This window comes from Oryza glaberrima, chromosome 5 (genome assembly GCF_000147395.1).
Source record: "Oryza glaberrima chromosome 5, OglaRS2, whole genome shotgun sequence".
Lineage (NCBI taxonomy): Eukaryota > Viridiplantae > Streptophyta > Magnoliopsida > Poales > Poaceae > Oryza > Oryza glaberrima.
The window spans coordinates 19,512,863-19,540,690 of NC_068330.1; the positions used below are offsets into that span (position 1 = coordinate 19,512,863).

General features: G+C 43.0%; 5 protein-coding genes across 8 annotated transcripts; 3 read left to right on the plus strand and 2 right to left on the minus strand.

Moving 5' to 3' along the window:
• Positions 1-1,297: 1,297 nt before the first annotated feature.
• LOC127772629 (uncharacterized) lies at positions 1,298-4,447 on the plus strand. 2 transcript variants are annotated; one of them, XM_052298582.1, is made up of 7 exons: positions 1,298-1,515; positions 1,620-1,665; positions 1,759-1,860; positions 2,681-2,840; positions 3,361-3,631; positions 3,721-3,797; positions 4,181-4,447. In XM_052298582.1, exons 1-7 carry the CDS (start codon positions 1,462-1,464, stop codon positions 4,182-4,184), a joined length of 714 nt encoding a protein of 237 aa, XP_052154542.1. In that variant the 5' UTR covers positions 1,298-1,461; the 3' UTR covers positions 4,185-4,447. The 2 variants fall into 2 exon arrangements, with proteins under 2 accessions (XP_052154542.1, XP_052154541.1); XM_052298581.1 differs by lacking the exon at positions 3,721-3,797 and adding an exon at positions 3,798-4,012 and having other exon boundaries at positions 1,301-1,515.
• An 819-nt stretch (positions 4,448-5,266) lies between these two features.
• LOC127774668 (pentatricopeptide repeat-containing protein At2g27610) lies at positions 5,267-10,754 on the plus strand. Its single transcript, XM_052300950.1, has 5 exons — positions 5,267-8,498; positions 8,733-8,797; positions 10,116-10,261; positions 10,462-10,586; positions 10,668-10,754. Exon 1 carries the CDS (start codon positions 5,494-5,496, stop codon positions 8,116-8,118), a length of 2,625 nt encoding a protein of 874 aa, XP_052156910.1. The 5' UTR covers positions 5,267-5,493; the 3' UTR covers positions 8,119-8,498; positions 8,733-8,797; positions 10,116-10,261; positions 10,462-10,586; positions 10,668-10,754.
• Positions 10,755-11,743: 989 nt separating this feature from the next.
• On the minus strand, positions 11,744-13,593 carry LOC127774669 (uncharacterized protein At2g39795, mitochondrial-like). The gene is made up of 3 exons (XM_052300951.1): positions 13,322-13,593; positions 12,241-12,608; positions 11,744-12,162 (listed from the first exon to the last, which is right to left on the minus strand). Exons 1-3 carry the CDS (start codon positions 13,568-13,570, stop codon positions 12,003-12,005), a joined length of 777 nt encoding a protein of 258 aa, XP_052156911.1. The 5' UTR covers positions 13,571-13,593; the 3' UTR covers positions 11,744-12,002.
• Positions 13,594-14,175: 582 nt separating this feature from the next.
• Positions 14,176-20,750, minus strand: LOC127774242 (uncharacterized). Its single transcript, XM_052300495.1, has 15 exons — positions 20,457-20,750; positions 20,281-20,331; positions 20,110-20,186; positions 19,903-19,990; positions 19,396-19,668; positions 17,845-18,099; positions 17,652-17,724; positions 16,604-16,661; positions 16,243-16,396; positions 15,916-15,966; positions 15,553-15,629; positions 15,363-15,450; positions 14,933-15,205; positions 14,547-14,798; positions 14,176-14,456 (listed from the first exon to the last, which is right to left on the minus strand). The coding sequence occupies exons 1-15, from the start codon at positions 20,607-20,609 to the stop codon at positions 14,373-14,375; spliced, it is 2,007 nt and encodes a 668-aa protein (XP_052156455.1). The 5' UTR covers positions 20,610-20,750; the 3' UTR covers positions 14,176-14,372.
• Positions 20,751-24,815: 4,065 nt separating this feature from the next.
• LOC127772991 (CASP-like protein 5B2) lies at positions 24,816-27,635 on the plus strand. Of its 3 annotated transcripts, none has more exons than XM_052298996.1 (4): positions 24,816-25,230; positions 25,972-26,104; positions 26,607-26,692; positions 27,202-27,472. In XM_052298996.1, exons 1-4 carry the CDS (start codon positions 25,097-25,099, stop codon positions 27,269-27,271), a joined length of 423 nt encoding a protein of 140 aa, XP_052154956.1. In that variant the 5' UTR covers positions 24,816-25,096; the 3' UTR covers positions 27,272-27,472. The 3 variants fall into 3 exon arrangements, with proteins under 3 accessions (XP_052154956.1, XP_052154957.1, XP_052154955.1); XM_052298997.1 differs by lacking the exon at positions 27,202-27,472 and adding an exon at positions 27,512-27,635 and having other exon boundaries at positions 24,817-25,230; XM_052298995.1 differs by lacking the exon at positions 27,202-27,472 and having other exon boundaries at positions 24,832-25,230; positions 26,607-27,116.
• Positions 27,636-27,828: the final 193 nt, after the last annotated feature.

Here is a 27,828-nt window from a genome sequence, read left to right on the forward strand (position 1 = left end):
CCGTTTTATTTGAAAAATTTGTGAAAAAATTGAAAATATTTAGTCACACATAAAGTACTATTCATGTTTTATCATCTAATAGCAATAAAAATACTAATCATAAAAAATTTTCAAATAAGACGAGTGGTCAAACGTTGAACGTGAATAGTACAAAACTACACTTATTTTGGGACGGAGGGAGTACATCAGTATATTCTATTAAAAAATAAAATTGTTTGTTTGGTACCGAGTTCACTATAATACTCAATATAGACTGGTAGAATATATGTTAATCAATGTACTCCAATTTACACTTAAAATATTGAGACAATTATTATATAGGTCACGTTTGAGCGGGATAATGCCTATTAGGTATTAAAACTTAAGCTTCGCACTGGCCCTTAAGATAGTGATGATATCGAATCACATGCCTCCATAGCCATCTCAAACTCCACATCGCTATCTTAGTCTCGTCGAATCCCATGTTATCACAATCCTCTCTTCTCATTGAGCTTAGCCAGATTAATGCTGTCGGTGGTGGCTCTGCTACTTTCATCGTAGTAGTAGAGAGGAGGCGGTTGGGTAGGAGGGGCATCAATAACCATACTCTATCAACAAATCAACGTTGTTGGTGGAGAGAGGTCAAGCTTCGGCTCCGTTACATCTGCTGTGCTCGGTTGAGGAGGTGACGACAAATTCTGAACTTGATTTTGGTGGAGGCGGTGGAGCCTACGTCTCACTCACCTTCTCGCCTCTCCATACCTACTCAAGAGGATACTGCATGAACCGGTTCCCTAGTATTCCTATGAAATGTTTAATGTTGGTGTGGACAGTGATAGGAGCTCTAGAACACATACAAAATGAACATTTTATCTTACATGTATTTGTCAAAGTAGGGTAAAAAAGACAATGGATAAATATTGATCACAACGTCAAACTCGTTGAGAGTTTGAGAGGGGAAAAGAATGCTATACGATGATTCATTATATCAACAAGGATGCGATACTCTAACAAATATAAAAAAAAAATTCCCTAGAGATGATCTTACCACAGAGTTCGCGGCATAATAGCATATAATATTTTTTTGTATAAGCTGAAATTCTGGCTCATCTATATATACGTGAGACAAAATTTTTAGCGCAAAAATGGAAAAATCAAAATCCAACGCGTAGATAGATAGGCTCGGCCCATCCAAAGGCCTTGATTGGCTATCCCCAACGGCGATAGTGGGCCAACGTTTTTGTGCATGGGCTACCAAATCTAACCGCGGCACCAACACACCAAGCCTCGTGACACCTCCTTCCTCTCGAAGCAAAGCCGAGGACGTACGACGACGACTTCCCCACGGCCAGAGTTACCCTCTTTCCCCTTCCCAATCCTCCGATCTCATCCCCCGGCTCCGGCGACGCGGCGGGGCGATGCGTAGCTGCTGAGCGCGCGGCGCCACGACCCCCCCCCCCCCCCCACCTCGAGAGCGCGGCCATGGACGAGGGCTACGCCAACCTCCCCACCAGCCACCTCCTCGGCTCCGTCCCCGTAACCGATCCCCTCCCTCCCCCCCTCCTCCTATCCGCTTCGCGTGTCTCGTTTTTTGTGTGATGTTTTGTGGTGTGATGATTCGGGTGTGATGGTTTCTGTAGGCCGCCTTGACCCCCGAAGAGAGGAAGCCCTCACCCGTCGCCGAAGGTAGCAACCCCCCCTCGATTGCGTGTTGGGTTTCAAGGTTAGTGCCATTGCGATTGTCACGGATTGCTGATTAGGTTTCGGTTGGAAATGCAGTTGGCACCTCGCGTCTGCAGCAGTTTCCTCCTGCTCTTGGTGGTACTGGTGGTGTTGGTGGAGGAGGAGGAGGAGGGTATCAGCCTCCAGGGACCCCTGCAGGTAACAACAGGTCGCAGCGTTAAAAGCGTCGGCACATCCTGCATTAGGTTCTTCCGAGTATTCTGTTGGACAGCGCTACCGCTATCCAATTAGTGGGTATGTTTTGGTGCAATGGCTAGTTCTATGGTGTACTTGCTTATGGGGTTATATTAGAATGCCAAGTCCCAAGAGTATATAACAGGCTAAGGCTTCTTACAATGGAAATGATGGGTTCAAGAGCACATCGCACTCTGGAAGAAATAATTTTCGTTGCTTAGCTTAGTGATGGCGTTATATTCTATTTCATTTCGAATGAACTACGTCCCATGATTTTCCTCCCGAATACTATTAATATGGCTGCAAAGTATTACCCTAGTACTGCTTTGATGTTTTCTTTTAAGGTTCATGTGCAAAAAAGTACTTAGGGAGTTAGGGTAGAGCAAGGCTCACAAAACAGCAATATGTTGATTGGATAGAGTAGCTCCATAGAAATAAATCTTGCAGTGTGATTTTTTTATCTTGTAGATAGCCAAGAACCTCAGAGCATCATTTGCTTGAATTATTTGTTTGAGGTGGCTGTTGTATGGAATGCTGCCTAGTGTGCACTAAACAAAATGCTCAGATCCTCAGAGAAAAATATGATAGTGGACTAGTGGTATTCTAACCATTTCCAACTGATGCAAGAACTACACCTTCTTTTTCGTTATATATTACTTTCAAATTTGATCCCTGTCAATTGTTATGTTTCAGTTAGTGCAATGATTGCACTTTACTCAAAGCTGGATCTTAGATGGCATGATACTGATTATCTTTTCCCATGTGTTGCTCCTTACTTTTGCAGATGGAGATGTAGAAACTCAAACAAATTGGAAAGGATACTTCAATGTTGCATCTTATGCTCCATATTTCAATGTTGATACTGATGTTGTAGTTGACAGGCTCATCAGCTCGGTTTATCCAATGGATGGGTTTTTCAGGAAGATTGATGCTAATCCTGACATGTAAGTATCTCCTATTAGGCTATTACCAATCTGTGGTCACCCTTCACGTTTAAAAAATTCGACCTTAAGTACCTGCTGGTATTGATGTCATAATTTCTAATGAATGGATTCATGATGATAGGATACAATTACAGCGAAGGATCATAGAATTGTTTGTCTACATTATATAATGTGTTGTTAATGTGCAAGTGATGTTTTAAGTTGCATATAACATGCCATAAATATGTTTTGAAGCAGTTTCAGCGTGACATAGACATTTGGATAGGTGAAGTACTGTATATTTTACAAAACTATGTTGTAACAGTGCTAAGGCATATGCTGCAATAATTGAGATTATTTATCTAGGACTAGAAGCATGATTTTAAGGAGGAGAAGGACATGCAGGTTTTTTCAAGGGACTTTTGACCCATTGTTGTATTGGTGCATTTCTGTAGTAACTCATCTACGCTTTTGCATTGTAATAATTTTGATACCTGGAGCCAACTTATTCATATGCGATAAATCATTCTGCTGTTTGCAGGTATGGGCCCTTATGGATCACAACAACACTGATATTCATGCTAGCTGCATTTGGAAACTTTGCCACTTATCTGATGCAAAGGAAAACAGACCTGAACATATGGAGCTTTGATGTTGGCTATTTCAACTGGGCAGCATCGGTCATGTATGGTTATGCTGCCGCAGTGCCTGCTATATTCTTTTTCCTGTTTCAGTATTTTGGATCACGCCCAAGCCTTGTTCGGTTTTGGTGCATGTGGGGATACTCTCTGTTTATCTTCATCCCAGCATCTGTAAGTATTCACCGTAATCCATTTCTTTGATGGTTCGGAGATGTAGTCTCAGAAATAACTGTCAGTGAAAATAATCCATGATGTACCAGCATTTAGGCTTGCACCTCCTGCTCCTGCTCAAGAAGGCTGCTATGTCTAATGCAGGCACTAATTTTCTTTGCTTCAGGTACTGTTACTTATTCCTGTGGAATTTCTTCGATGGGTCATCATAATCCTTGTTGGTGGTGCTTCATCTTGGTTCATCTCCTTAAACTTAAAGGAATGTACTGAGGGAGCTGATATGATGGTTTTGATTGCTAGTGCTGCAGTGCTCCAGTTTACTCTGGCACTGTTCATCAAAGTTTTCTTTTTCGCCTGAGATTGTCTTTTGGTGTTGCTCAGGTCTGCCTCTCTTTTTTACCTTCTACGACTAGATACCATAGCATCATAACCTTCCCAACAGTACACAGACCACGCCTTTATGAATTTTATTTAGTAGTCTTTTATTGTAGCAGTTCATTATCAAATTGGGTTAAAATATTCTAATACATTATATTTTGCTTTTGACAGGTGAGCTTGATGTTTTGTCTGCTCCAATCATTCTGTTCTGGCGAGCATCCTTTTGAGGACCAAGCGGAGTAGTTTTACTTGACATACATATAGACACTAGATTGATAGACCTTTGTGTTTTGTGTTCATGAGTTTTTTTTACTCCTTTAGTTCACAGAACTTCACTGTATGTTTCAATTCGGAATTGCTGAGTTTGTCATCTAAAATTGCATAGTGAACCTTCGACCATTTTGATCTACAATAACCATTTGACTATATTTTGACAAATAGCGTGTTTCTGCTCTTGGTTGAGTGATTGACACCTTTTTTTAGTTTGAACAATCAGCGTCTCTGTAGCATCATTTTTCAATTTTCATGTTATCGTAACCTGCTATAGTCATTGAGGTATAGTTTATATCAGTGTATGGGTACATAACATGCGGTTCCCAACGACTACCTCGTTTTTGTGCATCACAATATCACATCACTCTTCATGTACAAAAACTGAATGCCATCAGTGTGGCGTAAACGGAGTTCTTCTGACCATTGTAAAGTTTGTCTCCAGCCTGCCCGCGAAAATCACGAGTCTGGACTGAATTATGCTCAATTCTAAACATTCCTGTAGATCCTTGTGTGATTAACTCTTTTGCTAGGATTGGAGAAGAACGATAAAAGCTTTTACACATATCATGGAAGAAACCTTTGTAGTGAATGAATTGCATAATCGTCGTAGTAGATCCCATCAAACGTAACGTGTGTGAGAACGTAAAACTACAGCTCAAATAGAGCTACGTTTGTTAGGAGACTAGCAGCAACGCCTCCTTGGTCACAGTTGTTAGCAGAAGGCTGCAAAACTGGTCACTGGTGCTAATCAAAACCGCATGGCTAGCCTGGATGGGCCGAGACAAGCCAATGCTGTCTTAGATGGGCCTAGTCGGGCCTAACTCCTCAAATACATACTGGTCTTAATGTAAGCCCAAGACAGTTCGGTCCACTAAAAAATACTCTCTCGCTGAGTAGACTGAGGCACGCGTAGAAAGGTAATACGCAAGCTCCTTTTGAAGGCGTAAATTCGGCGAGCTCTGCAAGTCTTGAAGACGTAAAGAATGTGATCATCATCGGTCCCTTGTCCGTTGTGCTCGATGGGCTCCTCCGCCGCCGCCGGCCGCCGCATTTGCCGTAACCTCGCCGCGCCGTCCTGGTGTACAAATTTTTCCTGCACACGCAGGGCCGCAGTGTAGAGTCCAATCCAATCCAATCCAATCTCCGCTGACATCTCCCCACTCCAAGCCCACACGGGCCACGGCCACACATCGACGCTCTCCGTCCGTAGCATGACACCAAGAACCGCGGCGGCGCTGTCAGGTCTACTCCGCGGCAAGAATGCAGTGAACCTCGCACCAGAGCAGGTCCCGAAGCTGCTTGCTACGCGCGCGTCACCTGTCCGGGTGGAGGATGGCGTCTGTCTCCGTGACCCTCCCGGTGCCCGCTACCCGCTCGACGAAATTCCTCGCCGGGATGCCGCGGTGGGCGCCAACCGCGTACTCTTCGACTATGCGCGGCGCGGGATGGTCCCGGAGGTCCTGGATCAGTTCTCTGTCGCGCGCCGCGGCGGCGTGCTGGTTGACAGCGCCACGCTGTCCTGTGTTCTCAAGGCTTGCAGATCAATGCCAGACAGAGTTCTTGGGGAGCAGCTGCATTGCCTGTGCGTCAAGTGTGGGCATGATCGAGGTGAGGTCAGTGCCGGTACGTCGCTTGTCGATATGTACATGAAGTGTGGTAGCGTCTGTGAGGGGATAGAGGTGTTTGAAGGAATGCCTAAGAAGAATGTCGTCACGTGGACATCGTTGCTAACTGGTTGTGCTCACGCACAGATGCATTCGGAGGTCATGGCCTTATTCTTCAGGATGCGTGCTGAGGGTATATGGCCCAATCCATTCACATTCGCGAGCGTTCTCTCTGCAGTAGCGAGCCAGGGTGCACTTGATCTTGGGCAGCGTGTGCATGCTCAATCAGTTAAGTTTGGATGCCGCTCGTCCGTGTTTGTCTGCAATTCTCTGATGAACATGTATGCAAAGTGTGGATTGGTTGAAGATGCCAAGTCTGTGTTTAATTGGATGGAGACCAGAGACATGGTGTCATGGAACACGTTAATGGCAGGTCTTCAATTGAATGAGTGCGAACTGGAAGCGCTACAACTGTTCCATGAATCAAGAGCCACCATGGGAAAGATGACACAGTCAACATATGCTACAGTGATTAAGTTATGTGCAAACCTCAAACAACTGGCCCTGGCACGTCAACTCCACAGCTGTGTGTTGAAACATGGGTTTCATTTGACTGGAAATGTAATGACAGCCCTCGCGGATGCTTACAGCAAATGTGGTGAATTGGCTGACGCTTTAAACATATTTTCTATGACTACGGGATCTCGGAATGTTGTTTCATGGACAGCTATTATCAGTGGATGCATTCAGAATGGTGACATTCCTCTTGCTGTTGTTCTTTTTAGCAGAATGAGAGAAGACAGGGTCATGCCAAATGAGTTCACCTACTCTGCAATGCTGAAAGCATCACTATCCATCTTACCTCCCCAGATACATGCCCAGGTCATCAAGACCAACTACCAGCATATCCCATCTGTTGGAACTGCACTTCTTGCTTCATACTCAAAATTTGGCAGCACTGAAGATGCCCTCTCTATATTCAAAATGATTGAGCAGAAGGATGTCGTTGCATGGTCCGCAATGTTGTCTTGCCATGCCCAAGCTGGTGACTGTGAAGGTGCCACATATTTATTCAACAAGATGGCCATCCAAGGAATCAAGCCAAATGAGTTCACAATATCAAGTGTAATTGATGCCTGTGCTTGCCCATCAGCTGGTGTTGACCAGGGTAGGCAGTTCCATGCTATTTCGATCAAATACAGATACCATGATGCAATTTGTGTGAGCAGTGCACTTGTGAGCATGTACTCAAGGAAAGGGAACATTGACAGTGCTCAAATTGTCTTTGAGAGGCAAACAGATAGAGATTTGGTTTCATGGAACTCGATGATATCAGGGTATGCGCAGCACGGTTACAGCATGAAGGCCATCGAAACATTTCGACAGATGGAAGCTTCGGGTATCCAGATGGATGGCGTCACATTCCTTGCTGTTATCATGGGATGCACTCATAATGGTCTTGTTGTAGAAGGCCAGCAATACTTTGACTCGATGGTCAGGGACCACAAGATCAATCCCACCATGGAGCATTATGCATGTATGGTGGATCTATATAGCCGTGCAGGCAAGCTGGATGAGACAATGAGCCTTATAAGAGACATGCCATTCCCTGCAGGTGCAATGGTATGGCGCACATTGCTAGGTGCTTGCAGAGTTCACAAAAATGTTGAGCTTGGGAAGTTTTCCGCAGATAAGCTGCTATCGCTTGAGCCACATGATTCATCTACATATGTGCTTCTCTCGAACATTTACGCGGCTGCAGGAAAGTGGAAAGAGAGGGATGAAGTGAGGAAGCTCATGGACTATAGAAAGGTGAAGAAAGAAGCTGGATGCAGCTGGATTCAGATCAAGAATAAAGTTCACTCCTTTATAGCCTTTGACAAGTCACATCCTATGTCAGATCAGATATATAAAAAGCTCAAGGTAATCATAACCAGGTTGAAGCAAGATGGTTATTCACCGAACACAAGCTTTGTGCTTCATGACATAGCAGAAGACCAGAAGGAAGCCATGCTGGTTGCACACAGCGAGCGACTAGCTCTTGCCTTTGGCCTGATAGCTACACCACCTGGAACACCCCTTCAGATTGTCAAAAACCTAAGGGTGTGTGGGGACTGCCATATGGTTATGAAGATGGTTTCGATGATTGAGGACAGGGAGATCATCATGCGAGACTGCAGCAGGTTCCATCACTTCAATGGCGGGGCCTGCTCCTGTGGTGATTTCTGGTGAATGAAGGGCAGAACAAACTGACTGGATAAGGTGTACGCCCTGGCAGTGCCAATTTGAACAATATTACTGTGAGTTGACATTAGAGTATTGGGTTGTCTATAGTTGATATCAGTACAAGCCCACAAATAGTGTTGTAGTTGCTTGTAGAAGCAGAGATCAGTGTTAATACTAGAGCATTGGTTTGTTAGCATTGCCAGAGAAAGCCAGTTGCCACAAGTGGTATAATTGCTTTATGCAGAAACAGGAATAAGCTTGCTCTCATTTTTTTTTGGCTTTATGTTTGATGAAGTGAAACCGTTCATCAAAGCAGCATGTTTATTACCTTCTCAAGTTTTGGCATGCTGAATTACAGGAATCTACAGCTACACTGGACCGCAAAGGTATAGAAGTTCTTTTCACCAGTTCAGTTATGCATTCATAATCCACAACAAGCAGTTTTACTTGTGTTTTAATACTGGAGTGGCTCTACAATGCCTGTGCAAAGAACAAAATTGTCCTATGTTTGAATGAATGTATTGGTAATCTGATGGCCTCAATAACACTAACTATATTCAACAAGGACAGTTTTCAGAAATAATGCCATACAGTAGTCTAAGCAACATTTTGTTTAACAGGAGATGAACAAACTCATGAGAAAGCACCTCCAGAAGCTCAACTTCACTGCACCAGTCAGATCCAGGTAATCCACATTATTTTCTATTTGACTCAACCATTGCAATGGCAGTTTCTCCTGTAGGAGGCTTTACTTGTGCTTTTCTATAGCTGCTTGTTGCCTCCAAAGTACAGCTGTGAGTTGTCTAGAATAGTATAATGCGTGTGAAACATTGGTAGTTAATGCCCTCTTGGATAGAATAGGCGTATTTAGTCCTTCAAATTAAGGAGTTGTTTGCAGTAGTATGCTCTATTCTATCCCCTTCACTTCAGAGGATCTTTTTAATAATTTTTATGGATACAAGCATTCATGCATATATGCAAGTGTTGTAATGAAAATGGGCACTTCCTTCATTCATATTAGTCATGTAATCGTGCTTTGCACGTCTTTAGGGTCCCGTTTAAGAACCCTGTATTGTGCCATTTCAACCTGTCCATGGCTAATTGTTACTGTTATGGCTCTGTGTAAATCTAACCAAATATTACACTCTGAACTAAACAATAAAGTATTCAAGCTTCTAGATTCTAGAGAAGCCTACTGTATTCATTGTATCATTCTTCAGTAAGTAACTCACAATTAGATCCAGCAGGAAGTATGAAATGCAGGCAGACAGGTTTGGAGTAATAATGACAAACACATGCATAAATCGCATATTCAGAGTTCAGACTATATGAATATCATGAAAATGTAGGCACCTCGTTCGTATGAAGCAAACTGTTAATGGTGGAGGGGAAAAAAAAGCATGATTCAGTTTAGGTGTGACCGTGTGAGCGAGATTAAATCTCGAGCAAAGAAGGAGAAGAAAGTTCCTGCCTCAAAATTGCCTTCATCCTCCCTGCGTCTTGGCCTCTGCTTCTCTTGCTGCTGCTATGGATGGGCCAGCAATGGCCTGGAGATGGCCCTGCTTGTTGTCAGGATCTGGAAGTTCAGAGTAGCCAAATTTCTGAATTTTTGCTGAAGGTCAGGTCTCTAATCTGGCTGGGGCTGACATATCATCTTGGCTTGACACAGGATAAAATGTGTCAGCTAGGCATCCTTACACTCTGCCTCCTGCTCGCCCACCTGCTCATGTTCCTCCTCTGCAACTTCTCCTACTTCCGTTCATCCTTTTCCTGTTCCTCCTCCCCTAGCCTACAGAAAATACAAGGAAAAACATGTTTGAGATGTGTATCCTAGGAAAACATTTTGTTTTACTAAGAAGTGAAAAGACCAGGTAATTGTGTAGGAATTGTGATGTATATTCTACATAGGGTATTTTTGTTGGGTGTTGGGGCTTGAAAGAGACATGATGATACCAGATTGAGATAAGATTGTCACTGATTTTTCTTTTTGGGTGGTCATGCAGCCATGGAAGGATTAAAAATCAAAGGAATGGAAATCATTGTTGTGCTAGTGGCTCTGGGTACGTAGAAGATTCTTCAACTGCATGCAGTTCATCTAGCTCCAATTGACTATGCAGTTCATGAAGTGCAGTAAGCTAGAGCTGATCAGGTATGTTTACGAAGATGGAATAGTGACCTTGCAGAGGGAACATCATTTTTATAAGTCAGCCACAAGAATTAGAGATGTTATATTTATTTGATGTTGGGAATACAGAATGACATTTGAAGGTTTTGACGATACAGATTTGAATACCAGCATATAATGGTGAGTTGAATATTGGCCTGAATATTTTTAATTGGCTGTGCCAGGTCCATAACAATGATATCAGTATAACCAGGAGTTGTTGATGTTCAGAAGAACAGGACATCATGTATACTTGGAAAGTACCTGGGGAAAATGTTTAGAAGAGATGAGCAGGAACTGAAATCTCTTGGTGAGATTTAGGCTTGCACTTCCTGCTCCTGCTCAAGAAGGCTGCTATGTCTACAGTAGGCCCTAATTTTCTTTGCTTCAGGTAGTGGTACTTATCCCCGTGGAATTTCTTCGGTGGGTCATCATAATCCTTCTTGGTGGTGCTTCATCTTGGGTCATCTCCTTAAACTTGAAGGAATGCACTGAAGGAGCGGATATGATGGTTTTGATTGCTAGTGCTGCAGTTCTCCAATTTGCTGTGGCACTGTTCATCAAAGTTTTCTTTTTCGCCTGAGATTGTCTTTTTTGGTGTTGCTCAGGTCTGCCTCTCCTTTTACCTTTTAGCGACTAGATACCATAGCACCAAAAACCTTCCCAACAGTACACGGACCGTGCCTTTATGAATGTAAGTTAGTAGTCTTATCATTCTATTGTTCCTTATCAAATTGGGTCAAAGTATTCTAATAGGTTATATTTTGCTTTTGACAGCTGAGCTTGATGTTTTGTCTGCTCCCATCATTCTGTTCTGGCGAGCATCCTTTTGAGGACCAAGTGGACTAGTTTTACTTGACATACATATTAACACTAGATTGATAGACCTTGTGTTTTGTTCATTTCTAAGGGTTTTTTACTCATCTAGTTCCAAGAACTTCACTGTATATTCCAATTCAGAATTGCCGAGTGTCATCTAAATTTGCATAGTGAACCTTGGACCATTTTGAAGTACAATAACCATTTGACTATATTTTGACAAATGGCGTGTTCGTGCTCATGGTTAAGTGATTGACACCTTTTTTTTTAGTTTGAACAATCCGCGTCTCGGCAATTTTCGATTTTCATGTCATAACCTGCTATAGTCATTGAGGTTAGTTTGTATCAGTGTATGGTTACACCGTATACCACATGCTTCCAAACGACTTGTTTTCCGTAAACCTTTTCATCATTTGGATACAAAATCTGAAAGTCATCAGTGTGGTGTAAACTGATTCTTCTGGTTATTATAAAGTTTGTCTCCAACCTGCCTACGAAATTCATGATCCTGGACTGAATTATACTCAGTTCTAAGCATTTCTGTAAGATCCTTTAGTGATTAGCACTAAATTGCTAGGATTGGAGCAGAACAACAAAAGTTTACATATCATAGGTGAAATCTTTGTAGCGAATTGCATGATCGTCATAGATCCCATCAAATGTGACGTGTTGTGAGTGAGTAGCAGGCTAGCAGCAACCAGCAATGCCTCCTGGTCACAGTTATTAGCGGAAGGCTGCAATACTGGTCATTGCTGCTAATCAAAACTGGTCAAGATAAACTTGTTCTTGAATTTTTTTTTGGTTCTCTTTGGGCACATCTAAACCCGGTGAAAACAGAATTTCAAGGAAAAGAAACATGGCCAAACTACGAAAAGTACAAGATGGCGCTCCCATTCCTCACTTTTATTCAACTTTTAATCAGACCCTTCACTTTTCTCAGCCAAGACAAGTATTCATGGCACTCTTTGTTTATCATGTACGCATGTAAGAAGTCGGTAATATCAGTCGAAATGCACCTACTCTTCAAGTAGGAATACACTGCCTTCTGAAATTCCTCAGGAAGATTACTGCAAAAGAGTTTACATCCATGATCAGTAAAACTACAAAATGCACCATAGAATTTAAAAAGGGGGGTTGATGCTCACCTCAACTTAGCTTCAAGACTGGCCGAATCACCAGATTCATCATTCGGTTCAAACGACAAGCTCTCAATGATGAGTTCGTTAGGGTAAGAGCTACAGCTGATTTTCAAATATGAAGCTGCTTCTTTGCGAACCCTCACTATCAAAGGGATACAGTACTGGGCCGGGACACCATTGCCAATGTGAGTTCTATGTTTGCCATCTTCACACTGATCCTCTGGCTCGCCATTTTCCTCAGCTTCATTGACAGCGCTTGGCAAGAACACTTCCACTTCAATTTGTTCTTTATGGTCACTCCTCTTAAGCGTCATCATGTTGGTACCATCCTTATCTTGGATTTCAAAAGGAAAGCCTTCACCTAATTCCTTTGACTGGCAGAATATAAACACACATTACAATTCCATATTAAAAAGGATGGCATCTTTCAGCATCTCAGAAATCTAGGGCTTGTTCAGATTGATGCCATTTCAAACCATACCATTTTTTTTGGCAAAGTTGCTAAATATGTGCATCCATTTAGTTTCTTACCAAACTCTAGTAAATAAATAAGAAATCCTGCCAAAACTTGGAAATATTGCCAAATTGCCAAAATTTTGGCATTAGGTTTATTTTGACTACAATCTGAACAGCCCCTAGTAAGCTTCTTGTCTGATATAGTTTGCCATGTACTACAATGGTACACTTTTCCTTTCAAAGTCTAAACAGACGTGCCCATAAATTGCAACAAACAAAGTTTATAGCCCCTATCGTTTTGCTTATGCTTATAAGCCAAAATTTAAATTTTAAAACTTAATTTTCAAGTTGATTTTACGGTTTTTTCATTGCAGTTTATTTTACAACATTTACTTTCGAATCATTAAGGACATATATAAAAGTTTTACCCCCAAATCAATTTTTGGTTGCTAAAGGTCGCATGGATAAGCATAAGTATAAGCGGAACGATGAGCCTCATAGCCAGGAACACGATTCAAGCGGCGTCTAAACTCTAAAGAGGCGAACTTAATCGCAGATGTTGTTTTCTCTTTGAGTCTTTTGTCCACAAAAACGGAAATCATCAGTGAGGGATGAGATGAGTAGTAAATACCCAGTTGCGATTCTTGCAATCTTTCTGGGCGTAGGAGATCTCCATGTTTATGACCCGGAGGAGCTGTGCGTCGGCGGCGCTCGTCTGAGAACTGGACAACGATGAGAACAACGACGCGGACGCGGCGCCATGCCGCGGATGACGAACGCGGCCGCCGGATCCGGCGCCCCAGGTGGCGAGGAGGCCGCGCGCGGCGGCCGCCCAGGAGGGGTGAGCTCGAGCTCGCCGTAGGGTAGAGGAGACGGCCATGGACGCCGCAAAGGTTTTTGCGAGGGTTTTCTCAGGTCTTCCCCCATTACCGTCGAGCTGAAGGTGCCGACGCTTCTGGACCGTTGGATTCCACGTTAGGCCCATCCATGTTGGGCCGGAACGGTATAAGGCGCGGCCCATAGTTGTTGGGCTAGAACTGGATCGCGGCTGACATGTGGGCCATTCTTTTTTGGGCCACACGCCCACGCACGATCCAATCCGCGGGCAGAGGATACCGGCGCGGCGGCGCGGCGGGCCGGCGGCGGCGGGGGAAGGATCTCGGCCGGCAAACCGCGCGGCCGTTCTACTCCTCCGGGAATATGGAGCCGAAGCGCCCAGGTCAGCTTCGTCACCTCCTCCCCACCCCCGCTGCCGCGGCGGTGGCCCCCGCTCGCGGATGCCGCGTTGCGGCGTCATCACGGCATCACGCCGGACTCCGGCCTCTCCTGCCGTACGCCGACCACCTCCCATCTCCCTTGGTGAGGAAGGTGTACTAATACTACCCTCGCTGCGCGCTGCGCCGCCGCGGCCGGCGCCAAATTTCTCTTGTACGGCCTGCTTGATGGCTGCTTCTCACGGTTCTTCTTTTTCTTGATTTTCCAGGAAAAAGACTCAGGCAGTCAGACTGAACAATGAGCTTATGAGAATGCTAGAAATCGACGAACTCAAGACAGTTTTTGGGATCCATTACAAAGTGTTCATCCCTATCCTGGATACATTTGATTCGAAGCATCTAAACACGGTGAACTGTTATGCAACGCCACGAGCAGCTGAACTGGGGAACTGAATTTGGCTGCTGGCTTTAGATCTCCCCGTCCCAGAAATCCTCCAGCGACTTGTAAAAGCTCGTCGGATGGGTCAAGAATTCGTACTTGAAAAGCCTAACCTGCATGTTGCAAACAGAACGTACAGCTCAGGAAAAATCTTTAGAGTATCAGGCTTTCAGCAAGTAATTTGTCAAAATATGGAGCCATGCCTGTTGAATCTCGTAGAACTTTGCCATCAGTTCTTCAGGGATGCACCAGTCAAATATGTCAATGTTCTCCCTTGTCCACACCTCATTGTCGCTCTTTGGGAGCACGCTCTGTCCCATCTGAATACCCCAGCGAAGAGCAACCTGAGCAGGACTTTTCTGCAGCTTCTTGGCAATGGAAATCACAGTAGGATGGCTCAGAACGTTTGGTCCATCGTTCCCTGGTGATCCGGGTGAACCTAATGGTGCATATGCCTGCAAGAATAGCATGAAAACAAATCAGAGTGAAGTAAATGATTAATATACTGAGTTGCTGACCAAAGTTGGAAAGAAATGGAAAGTAAACAGTGAGAGGATCAGAGGAACATCTTAATACAGTTCGAACTTACAGAAAGATGAACGCCCTTGGATTGGCAGAGCTTCCGGAGCTTGCCTTGCTGCCAAACCGGATGGCACTCCACCTGGTTGACCGCTGGAGGCACGCGAGCAACATTGAGCAAGTCCTCCAGCTTCTTGCATGAAAAATTGCTCACGCCAATGGCACGAGCTTTGCCTGAATCATACAACTTCTCCATTGCTTGCCATGTAGCTGGGATATCAGGCTTGAGGTAATTTTCCACACTCAATTTAGTACCTTTCTTGGCACGAACTGGACCGTGGACCTGTGACGTGATAAATTGTAGGAGAGATTAAAGATTGTCACAATGGATTAGGAATTCCTGTTACAAAGAGTAAGAAGAACCCATGGCACAAATGCAAATACTATTTATAACTGAATAGTTTTCTTTTTACAAGAAGTATAAGCTTAGGATATTTTACTAGGTACAAATCTAAGTAGTAAAGCTGCAGATCCTTTAATGTGGTATTAATCGCCTCTGGCACATCTTCTGGAGCATGGTGTGTGCACCTGAAAATTTTGGAACATTTTCTTACAGTGAATTGACTTCATTAATCATTTTATATAAGAAAAAATATGCAATACGAAAGGTAGTATAGTTTTACAACCTACCACAGTTTAGATGTGATGAATAAATCTTCACGCTTAACCGCACCTTCGTCAAATAATTTCTTCAGTGCCAAACCAACCTGCAAAAGCAGACGCAACTTTTGCCTACTTTTAACTCTAGAGGGATGAGTATTTGACAGTGAAGAAATGTAGTTGAATCACTCTTAAAACCTTAAACTGCAAGGCTCTGACACCAACTGCGTAATATTACTTTGTCATTCTTAGTGCAACATTTGTCAAACTATTATTGGAATCAACCGCAAACGGTGTATAAGAAATATAAAGTTACTACGTATTTCAGATATCCTTGCATTTCAGTTTAAGCTTAATATAAATAGAAGCATGAAGGTTTCAGGAGCAACTTACCTCTTTCTGATTACCATACTGTGGAGAACAGTCAATATGACGATATCCAACCTGCACCAGTACAAGAAGATAACATTTACATCCAAACAGAGGTAAGGACCAGATGAGAACTGTTCATATTTTCTTCAAAAGAAGTTGAAAAATGTCATCATTTCAGGTATTAATTAACCTTTTTTGGGTTAACTGAGCAAATGAATGAACAGAAAAATCCAGTCGATCGACATGATTGTTATACGCAGGTGGGTGCAGCATGAGTAACAACGAAATAGAAGATAATAAGACTATCGCCTATATTGATTGTTAATCATCAAGAAGAAATGAAAAGACCTGGACAGCAGCGCGGATGGCATCTTGAACAGCACCTGGTGAAATTTGCCAGGTGCCGAGACCGACTGATGGGATCGCCGCGTTGGTGTTTAGGACAAAGGATTCAGCCATATTCACTCCAAAGATCAAACTATCCTTGGTTTCCAAGCTTCCTCTTCTTGTGTCGATGGAATCCAACAGAGAGCGAACTTGAGCTTACCTGGTGTCTGAGCAAGAAGATCTGAGCACTAATGGTAGGTGGCCAAGGTATGCAGCGGTTGAAATGAGCCCGGTGATCACCAGTAGTATACTCTAAAATAAGAGCTTCCAGAATCCATTTAATAATACATAATTGACCACTCTAGATGAGACTTAGAGAAACCTGCAACTGACGAAGCTAATGCAATTTGAAATAGAGAAATCGCATCTTGGCAATTGATCTGCCAAAGAGAAGGCAATAGGCAAGCATCACAGCTCAAGTAATTTATTTTAAGGGTGAGTCAAGTCAATTTATATTTCAGAAAGACTTTCGAAACAAGTTTAACTAGAAATATTAGCTGCTGAAGTCATACAACAAAATCAAGATGCTGACTAACTACTTACTGGCAGCATTTAAAAATCATTGTACACTTGAGAGAAAACATCTTATGTCGCTGAAATTTTACTTGTCCCAAATATGCTACTCATATCGCAAACTCATGCCCATTTATGCCATCAGAGATGCAGCGGCCAAGTTATCTATTATCTAGTAAACACTTATGCCATCAGGTGACAATTCTAACACTGCCAATGCTTCTTCCCCAATGAACTCGCCTTCACTTGTTCAATGGCAGTGGCGGGCAGGTTGTGCTGCTGGTGCGGGGTCCGTGAGCTGCTGGACACTGCCCGGTGATGTCCTGTCCCCGGCAGGTGAGGGGCCTGGCTAGCTGGCACCGCAGAAGATGGTGAGAGGCTGAGACCTCAGATCAGAGTGGCGAACTGGAGTGCTGACCTGATGCCATCGCCTGGCGGGGACTCGTTGAGGTGAAACATTTTGTATATGTTTTAAAATACTTTATTGAATTGGCATGCTTTAGTTATCCACACAAAAGTTAAATTTACACCTAGGAAAAACGCATCGCAGGTTACTAAGGAACTGAGCGAGTGAGCAGAAGAAAGCAGACGTCAAACTACATCCAAAATCTGTGATAAAGCCTTCTTTTAAACAAATGTCCAAATTACTGATAATTTTGCCGGTAAAGATTCTGGATTCCGGTTCTTGTAAAAATACACGCCAGTACCAGCAAAATGGTAGCTGTAGACTTAAACTCCTTTTATTCATTCATTGATTAACATTTCCCCACTTTATTTGCAGCAATGGCAGTTTCCAGATTTTCACCCACACGAAGAAAGCAAACTTCAGTCCAGCCAAGTCGATCATTAGATTTCGCCATCCCAAAGCTCTTCGATTGATTTGTAGACGCCTTCCGGGTGAGTCCAGAATTCTCCACGGATCAGCTTCATCTGCAAATCAAAATCGCCATTCATGAGAACCATCACCAATTCACCATCTTGCCCAAAAAAAAAGACCCAACAAGAACAGAGTTTCAGAGCGTCTGCTGCTGAAGCTGACTCCGGCCTTGCCTGCTCGATTTCAGAGAGCTTGATGAACAGGTCCTCCGGGATGGACCAGTCATAGACGTCAATGTTCTCCTTGATCCTCTCCTCGTGGGTGCTCTTCGGGAGCACGCTGTGCCCCATCTGAATCCCCCACCGTAGAGCCACCTGCGCCGGCGTCTTCCCCAGCTTCTCCGCCGTGGAGACGACCACCGGGTGCGCGAGCACATTGCCCACCGCTTTCACCGACGCTGTCCCCGGCGAGCCCAACGGCGAGTACGCCTGCAGTGACGCATGACAAAGAAGAAGATTTGAAGCACATCACTAGGATAATGCACTGAAGGAGAAGTTCAGAGTTGGGTGATATCCTGTTCAGAATAGCTTCAGCTGTTCAGCATCAGGCAGGTTAATTACTCTCTTTCTATGTGTTCTACAATTGATTCTACTGGTAGTAGAATCAATTTAGACCGTTCATCTTATCTAAGCTAATGGATGATATCTAATTTATACTACCACCTTAACTACTGGTACTTCTGGTAGTAGAAATCATAAAACTACAGCTAGAATCACTTCTACCGGTTGTAATACTAGTAGTACTACTACCACTGTAAATGGGGGAACTATTTTGATCCCTCAAGGGGATGCTTAAAAACCATTCAAACGGTTATAAAAATTCTAGAAAAAATTGATAACACTCACACAAATATACTCTCTTTGTTTTTTAATATATGACGCTGTTGTTTTTTACTATATGACACCGTCGACTTTTTAAGATACGTTTGACCGTTCGTTTTATTAAAAAATATGTAATTATTATTTATTTTATTATGACTTGATTTATCGTCAAATGTTCTTTAAGCATGACTTATTTTTTATATTCGCATTAAAAAATTCGAATAAGACGAATGATCAAATGCTTATCAAAAAGTTAACTGTCATTTTATTAAAAAATGGATGTACTCCTATCTATACAACTCCATAAAATCTTAGGTCCAAACTCACATCGAGATATAAAAAGATAAATTCAGCATATGAATAGTAGTGTACTGTTCACATCTGAATTTGTCTTTTTTATTTCTCGATGTGTAAGTCGAATTTAATTTTTTTTGACAGATAGATATCACAATACTCAACATAGTTATTTTTTTCATATTTTTTACGACTATTTGTATCGAATTTGAAAAAAAAAATATACGAGGGGACATCCCATCGAGGAATTAGAATCCACTCCCCTATAAATGTACTCATTCATGAATAACTGACACAGTAAACTGAGGTTATCTCACATTGACCACATATTGCTTTCAAATGATTATATTGTGATGAAATTGTATGGTTATATTTATAACTTATATACTTCAATAATATAGTGTATTTTCATATGTTTATAAAACTTTCTGTAAAAAAAGTTCAAAGTTTATGCTTAAATAATGCCAATGTTAATTACTTCCTCCATCACAAAATATAAGAGATTTTGGTTTGATAATACACGTATATAGGATATCCTATTCAACCAAAATCCCGGAGGGAGTATCTGAGAATAAAGGGAGCGGTAGTTTGCAGTGCTGAGCAACATACTGAGAGGTGGATTCCTTTGGAGGTGCAGAACTTGCGGAGCTTGGTCTGCTGCCACACCGGGTGGCACTCCACCTGGTCGACGGCCGGCGGCACGCGTGCGACGGCGAGCAGGTCCTCCAGCTTCTTGCTCGAGAAGTTGCTGACGCCGATGGCGCGAGCCTTGCCGGAGTCGTGGAGCTTCTCCATCGCCGCCCACGTCGCCGGGATATCGGTCGGGAGGACGTTTTGCCCGCCAAAGCCGGCGCCCTTCTTCATCCTCACTGGCCAGTGGATCTGACGAACAGCGTGAGCATCCTCAACTCGGATACTTTTAAGATAATGAAAGCTTTATTTAAACTCAGTTAATTACATCGTACAATCAAACTGAGTCACCCTCGGTCTCTGTATAAAATACACACGGCTAAAAAAAAAAAGAAGAAAGTAACAACCAGAACCAGAACATCTCCAGAAATGGACTGAAACTTATCACGAAATGGAACATGAATCTCACACGCATTGCATACTCACAAGGTAAAGATCCACATAGTCGGTCTGCAAATCCTGAAGCGTGCTGTCCAGTGCAACCGGGACATCCTCCGGAGCATGGTTAGTGCACCTGCAAGAAGTTGCGAGTTCTTCAGTCATGTTCCAAGATTACTGTAATTGCTGGTGCTCGCCTAAGCCAAGAATGTTTGGAGGTTTTGGAATGAGGATGAAATTAAGAAGGTAATTAACCAGAGTTTGGAGGTGATGAATATATCTTCGCGCTTGACTATGCCCTCGTCGAACACTTTCTTGAGAGCGACCCCAATCTACAGAGCCACAGTGGTTACTGGTTAGGCTGCTCTGAAAACTCAGAGATCGTTCACTTAACTAGGCAAATTGGAGACAAATTTAGTAATTTACCTCCTTTTCGTTGAAGTAGGCTTGAGCACAATCGATGTGCCGATAACCAGCCTGTAGAAGCATACAATTCAGACAGCACAAAAGAACATGAAAAATTAACCTGCGTGAAAATTCAGACAGCACAAAAGACACATGAAAAATTAACTTGTCACGAAATTCAGACAACGCAACATCACCTTGACGGCGGCGTAGACGGCATTGCCGACGACGCCCGGCTCGGCCTGCCATGTGCCGAGCCCGACCGACGGGATCTTGGCGCCGGTGTTGAGGACGAAGCAGCGGGCCATGGTATTCTGCTGCAAGCACTGTACACAAGCCGGAAAATGCATGCAAAATGGCTACCTGGACACTTCACACTTGCAAGAGCGGCTAATAATGGAAAGCGCGGCGAGGTCGTGCCGGTGGGCGAGATGTACACATCACCGTACCAGTAGTAGTGACACTTAGGGATGGGGATTTCGTCGCGGCTATGAATCCGACACCATGGGCCACGCATTTAGAGATGGCTGGAGGTTTTTATAGCAGACGACCGGCAGCTGTTTCTTGTACTATCTGATTATTATATCTACATCTATCTATATCTCTCTCCTTTATATCACTATATCTATGTATACGTGTATATATATGTTTGTATCTGTATCTATATCTTTATTACTTTGAGTCTTTGATAGACTCACGAGTAAATAAAAAAGGTTAATTGAATATATGTTGTTATAAATTTGACAGTTTTAAAATATGTCATTACCCCGGAAAAAAATATGTCATTACCATTTATCTAATTCGAACAATAGCATTGTAAATATATGTTGAAATCAGATACATACCACCACATATCCCTTTGCTGCATTTTTTATTTTTCTTGGATCATACTGCCCTTGTTCATCCCCTCCTCTCATGCATGCTCATCTCTTCTTCCTCCTACGGTCTAGAGCGAGTGAGCAAGGGAGCAGGAGAGGGAACGGTCTGAGCGCAATGACGCTTTCGACGACAACGTGTCCGGCGGCGGAGGACGAGTGCGGCAGCACGGACGGTGGCGGTGCTCGAGCCCGCAAGCATAGTAGGCGGTTGAACTCGACATAGTGGCGTTGCTAGCGCGGTGCTCGTGGCGGTACTTGTTGACGGTACTTAATTACCAAATCCGACCGTCAATTTTAGCATAAAAATAATTGATATAGTTTTACCTTAAATTAAGTTAAGTTAATTAACTCATAAAAATCCTCTCTATCTCAATCCTATCATTTAATTGTTGCTCTTGGAAGAATCATGTTCTTAAATTGTACACACACGTTCTCTGTGGATACGCTACCCTAGAATACTCTTAGTAAAAGCTACAACGGTATATGTGCGCTTGCAGATTATTCTGTGCTCGTAATAAATACCAGCAACACTTCCAGTGGCAGAGCTCGAGTGTAGTGGTGTCCCTGGTGCAGTGCTCGTGGCAGCACTTCTGGTGGCGGAGCTTGAGCGCAGTGGCGTCGCCGGCGCAGTGCTCGCGGTGGCACTTCTGGTGGCAGAGCTCGAGCTTGAGCGGCACGACGTGACCGTCTAGGCCTCCGGGGGAGCTTGAGCGAGGTGACGTAGCCGGCGGCAAAGTTTTAAAATTAATCAAATAAATATTAATTGTTTTAAAATTAAAAATAAACTAAAAAAATGCTCATGCGTTGCAATAGGTGAAGGTTATCTTAATCTTATTATTGTTATACGGTTTAGCTAAAGTGAAATTCACTGTAAGAATTTGATTGGATATTATTTTTACAAGATCATGAGCTACAATTAGATCGTCTTAAGTTAGCATGCGAGTTTTTTTAAAGAGATTTCGTATACGACTCCTTCTCTATATATTTTCAAAAGCAAACAAATTTAAAAACCTACTCAAATCTAAATTTGTAATTCCAAAAACGAATGAACTCAATAACTGACTCAAATACGGATGACGTACCAAAGTACCGACAAAAACATCTTCAACTTTTATAATTGTAGAGAAGAGATATGGATTTATTTGATTCTTTTAAAAACTTTTATATATAACACCGTTTAACCGTTCAGAAAATATGCTTACGAAGAACGACAAAGTTATTATAGCTAATTGCTATTTACAAATTAGAACTCACGCTATAGCTACTACCGGCAATGGATTTAATTACAAACGTAAGGGTTAGCAACCAATGCTAATGACATGTTTAATAGGTTCCAAACTTCTAAATTCAACTCTAAGAGTTGAGTATGGAGACCTGGGGTAAAGTTGTGGAGCATCCAAAATCTAGCTCCACATTCCTAGTTTATCTGTGAAAACGCTTCAGCCAGCTTTCGTCATGTTTTGAATAGAGCTGAAATTGTACGACTAAACCTAAACTGAAACTTTACCGAACAGACCTAATAATGGTGATAAGATTGTGTCGGGGGCAGACGCCTAGCAGAGCGCTGCCCGGAGGAAACGCTCGACGACGACGACGATGACAGCTATGGCCGGTCGGCGCTCCACCACTCTCCGATGGCGATCCGCCGCCGCACAAGACGTTTGTCGGTGCTGCCGTGCTGTGCGCTGGAGTGGAGCGCTAATCTGTTGGCATCTTGCCCACAGGCCCGCAGCACGTTACATGGGCCTAGATATGCCATGGGCCTCATCATTTTTTCCAGCCCATGTATTACCCGATGTCGCCGCTCTCTGGCCTGCGAAAAGAGGCCCGGGAAGTGGACGATGATCTCACAGGCTGACAGCTTGGGATCAATTTGTTTGCGATTTTGCTATATATTTATCGACAAATTTTCTCTTAAAAATTTAACAGATGTAATTACAGTATAATCATAGTGTAATTACACTCTAACTTGCATGTAATTATACTGTAACTATAGTGTAACTTGTATGTAACTTTCAAAAATCTCTCTGTAATATGTTATTTCGGTAAAATGGAGGTTGTGGGAACAAATCCTTACACATATGTGTGTGCTGTGATTTTTTTTTTCTTTCTCACCAAAACAAATCTTGTAATAGATTTAACGATTCAAAATTACGTGAAACTTATATACAAGTTACAGTGTAATTATATATAAGTTATAGTGTAATTACACTACGATTGTATTATAATTACATCTGTTATATTTTTAGGAGAAAATTTATCAATAAATGTATAGGTGGTCCGTTTGTTTGTGTCGCGTTTTCTGTTACCGTAAAAGAAAAGAAATCGCACCGAATATTCGCATACCACTTTTCGCCGCCACGCTGACGTAGCAGTAGTATTACTTTCACCTCCACTTCGACCATAGCTTTACCCTTTCGATTACTAAACTATATAAACCTTTTTTTCGCCAGCATTATTTTTCAATTGCTGAGTAGGGCCAAGACTTTACTACCTTTTGTTTTTTTATATAAATAAATATATTATAACCGCAAATACTCATAACACACATTCACCCCCACACACTCACACCTTGGACCTGTTTGTCACATCTCCAGCTCAAGCTGGAGTTCAGCCAAACAGTTTCGGTTTCATAAAAAATAAGAGTGGAACTAGGTGGAGTTCTCTCACAAAATGAACTAGAGAGATAGAGATGGGTTTATGCAGCTCTACAACTTCACTATAGACTCAACTCCTGAAACTAAATTTAGGTGTCGAAGCTCTATCAAACAAGCCCCTTATCCCTACAAATATCTCCAAAATATCGGAGCATTCGTCTCATTGTTAATGGGCACTCTCTCCGTCTAAAAAAACCCAACATAGTATTGGATGTGATGTTTTTAGTACAACGAATTTGGACATACTAGAAAGCGTCTAATCTAATACTAGGTTGAGTTTTTTTTGGATGAAGGAAGTATGTCGTGCATCACTGAAAATAATTAGTCGAAAATGATAACACTTTAGCAAATCTAAGGTTTAAATCCGGATGGATTGGTTTAAGCACAATAAACTTAACCAGTTGAGCTACACTCCATTCATCTTTTCTTTCATGTACAATGCACAAAACTTTAAACCCACCAAAATAAAAAGTTACAAATCTCACGTCGAAGAAAAATATTTTGTCAATGGGTCGCTTTACTAATTATTACTACTCACGCTTACTTTTTACTCTAACCATGCGGTCTATGCAGCATAAATGCATAATCCAAGCAACAACGCCACCTTTCCGTACCAAAATGCCAAAATCTATCTACCCATCCGTGCAGCAGCGGTGCAGTTTTATTGTTTCAGGTGTGGTTTCTAACTTTTTCTTCAAACTTTCAATTTTTCCATCACATTAAAACTTTCCTACACACACAAACTTTCAACTTTTCCGTCACGTCGTTTTAATTTAAATCAAATTTTCAATTTTGGCGTGAAACACACCCTCACTCGCTCGCCGCCTTGTCAGCGTACGGAACCTGACGTTAACAAACGATCGCGACCGCTCATCCCCCACCCCGTCGGCTAACCCCACAGCCGTCGGATCTCCAGATCGGAGAGCCCAAACAAACCGCTTCGTCGACTCGTCGCCGTCGTCGTCGTCTTCCTCCTCGCCTCCGTCATCCACGCGCTCACGCTGCAGCTGGGTCCCGCGCCGCTCTCTCTCTCGCGCGCGCTCGTCAGCGTCAGCGTCGCACCAACAACTCTACTAACACCACCACCGCCGTGGCGCCAGCCAGAATTCCTCCCCCTTTTTCTCCTCCTCCTCCTCCGCGAGTGTGAGCCTAGAAACTGCGGCGGTTTTGGGCGCGATTTGGTTTCCAACCACCTCGATTGGAGTGCGCCGGCGGTGATCCGGTTGGTCCATGGCCGGTGGTGGTGGTAGGTGAGGGGGAGGGCGGCGGCGGCGGAGGAGGAGGGGTTTGGGGGGTCGGGGGATGTGGGAGGTGGCGTGGTGGAGGCCCGGGACGTGGGGCGGGCTGGCGATGCGGGTGGGGCAGGTCGCCTTCGCCGGAGCCTCCATCGGCGTCATGGCGTCCGGGGCCGGCTTCGCCAACTACACGGCCTTCTGGTACGGTGCCCTCACGCGTTCCCGTTTGATTTTGGGGGGCGGAGTTTCGTATTTTGGTGGTGTTGATCCGTGTAGTGTGTCGTTTCGTCCCCTCTCTTCGCCTGGAGCAATGCGAGTTGATGATGGCAGATTTGGGTGGGTAATTTCGGTTGGGGCGCAGTGAAGAGCATGAATTTTGCGCTCGATGGTTTTGGAACAATTAGTGAGTAATTGGCTTGCGGCCTTCCAAAATTGGGTAGTGAGGAGTGGATGATTCACAAGGAGCTTAGCTAATTGCGAGTAGAATCGTAGAAATGAGGGCCTTTCACTATCAAATGGCAGCTGTGCGTTAGCTGGGAATGTGGTTTACAAGTTACAACCTCTAATAAGATCTGAAAAAAAACTATGAAGCTATCACTATACTATCCAGTTGTTTATGTTCACGAGGTATGTGTACATGTCATAACTTATAACATTGGCTTTTGTTGTTAATGCTGGTTATATCGGCATTCGGCAAAGATAATTGATAATCCCCTTTGGTTTATGCGCTGTTTCCTATTTTTCATATGATGCATGTGGATTTGGTGTACCTTAATCATTCGTATTACAATTCTAGTGCAGTGATGACCTTTTTCTTGGTAACTTTGTATTTAGTCGGTTTTAGTAGGCACCGGTACAACAGTCCTTCCTGTATTCGCACCCTCTTTGGCGCAATCTTCCTTTGAATCATGTAATGAGTTTGTTGTGGCTTTCAAATTTCAGCTACTTGATTGCATCAATGGGATTACAATCATTGTGGAGCTTGGGACTTGCATGCCTTGACGTGTATGCCTTGACAGTCAAAAGGGATCTCAACAATGCTCTTCTCGTGAGTTTGTTTGTCATTGGAGACTGGGTAATGATTAAACTCTGTAACTCTATCACTTATCACTTAACTTGTTGCCTTGGATTTTTTTTTTTGTTTGATCCAAAATTTTTTAGATCAGCTCCACTAGATTGTTTGTGATAGTTAGGCACATCCTATATGGTGTTACACTTCCTACTGGAGCAAACACCACAGAAGTGCCATTTAGAGGGTACAATAGAATAGGTTAGGCAACTTCTGTTGATTGCTGTGCCTTTTATTTTCTGAAGATAACTGATTGCTGCAATATAGTGCATTCTACTATTATATGGCAAGAGGGAGCTTGGTTTGTTGTAGTTCTCTTTATTTTCTATATAAAAATACTATTGTTTGACATGGAAATCTATGTTGTTTGCATGGTATGCAACCTGGTTTGGATTGAGTTTTCAAACAAATTGCGACATTTTTTGAGCAATTGGGGTGTCATTCATGCAACCACGTTTATAATTCACAGACTTCAGCAGCATAAATTGACTCCATCTATTTGATGCAGGTAACTGCACTTCTGTCCTTTGCTGCATCTTGCTCAGCTGGAGGTGTTATGGTTCTGTTTAAAAGGGACGTGCTTTTCTGCAGAAGGTATCCACAACTGCCTTGTGGGAGATTCGAACTTGCTGTAGCGCTTGCATTTTTGTCTTGGGCACTTAGTGCTACATCAGCCATTATCATGTTCTGTCTCCTTGCTGCATTCTAGTCTTGCATATAATCCTGTGTAAGTTCTGTTTATAGTGCTGCCTTTTTTCTGTTTTATCTTGTTAGCTTTGATTTTGTATAGGATCATTTTCAAGAATATGTAGTGAACCACACGACCGAAAAGTGGAAATGCTGGGGAAGTTCATAAGTCCTTTAGAGTGAACATTTTCTAGAAACTACTGAATGGAAGATTTGATCGAAATGTTCATCTCTTTCATGTTGCAACTTCTGCTTCACAACACATCTTCTTTCCCTTATGTTTTGGTTAGTTGTTCATAGTAAAGAAAGACCTTTTTTGAGAGATACCTAACGTTGCGTGCGCTGCTGCCTTATGTACGGACTTGGTGATGCAGCATTCTGTTATTGTCTTAGCATTTTCCTTTGCTACTCCGCAGTTCAAGAATGACGGTATATTGCATTCTTGCAATTACATTGGTAATTGGTGTGGGTAATAGCCAGCTGTGACCAAGCAGGCAGGTATAGGTGGCAGGTCACCTCTGCTTGATAATAACATTTCTGTTTCAATTAATTGTGATTGCGTACGTCCCTTGATAATTTGGTGAGCCCGTGCACGCTTGAAATTTTTTTTTTCTGATATATACACTCAAATCAATCGGCTGCCCTGAAAATAATCTCAGAGGTGCTATGTAAATCTGTGCCGCGAATCCTACTGTAACTGATCTGGATCTTTTTCAACATGTTAAGGCCATGGTGGCTGCATCGTTGGCTCGCTGCGTGCTGTCCACAAAAGAAATAAGTAAGGCAATTCTTTTGGGTTAATTGGAAAAGATATCATATTGAACAGGCTTGTAGTTTTAGCATCATTAACATATACGAGGAAAGGAAAGCCACAACTTTTTCAGAGCAACTAATGTTGCATTTTGCATATACTTTACGCGAGAAAGCGGATAATACGCCACTCCATTCGTGGGCTTTCAATGAAATGCTACCCGCCAGAATGAGCGGGAGGCGGGCGAGGATGGGGCGGCGAGGTAGATGGGGCGCTGGCCACTCCATCCTTC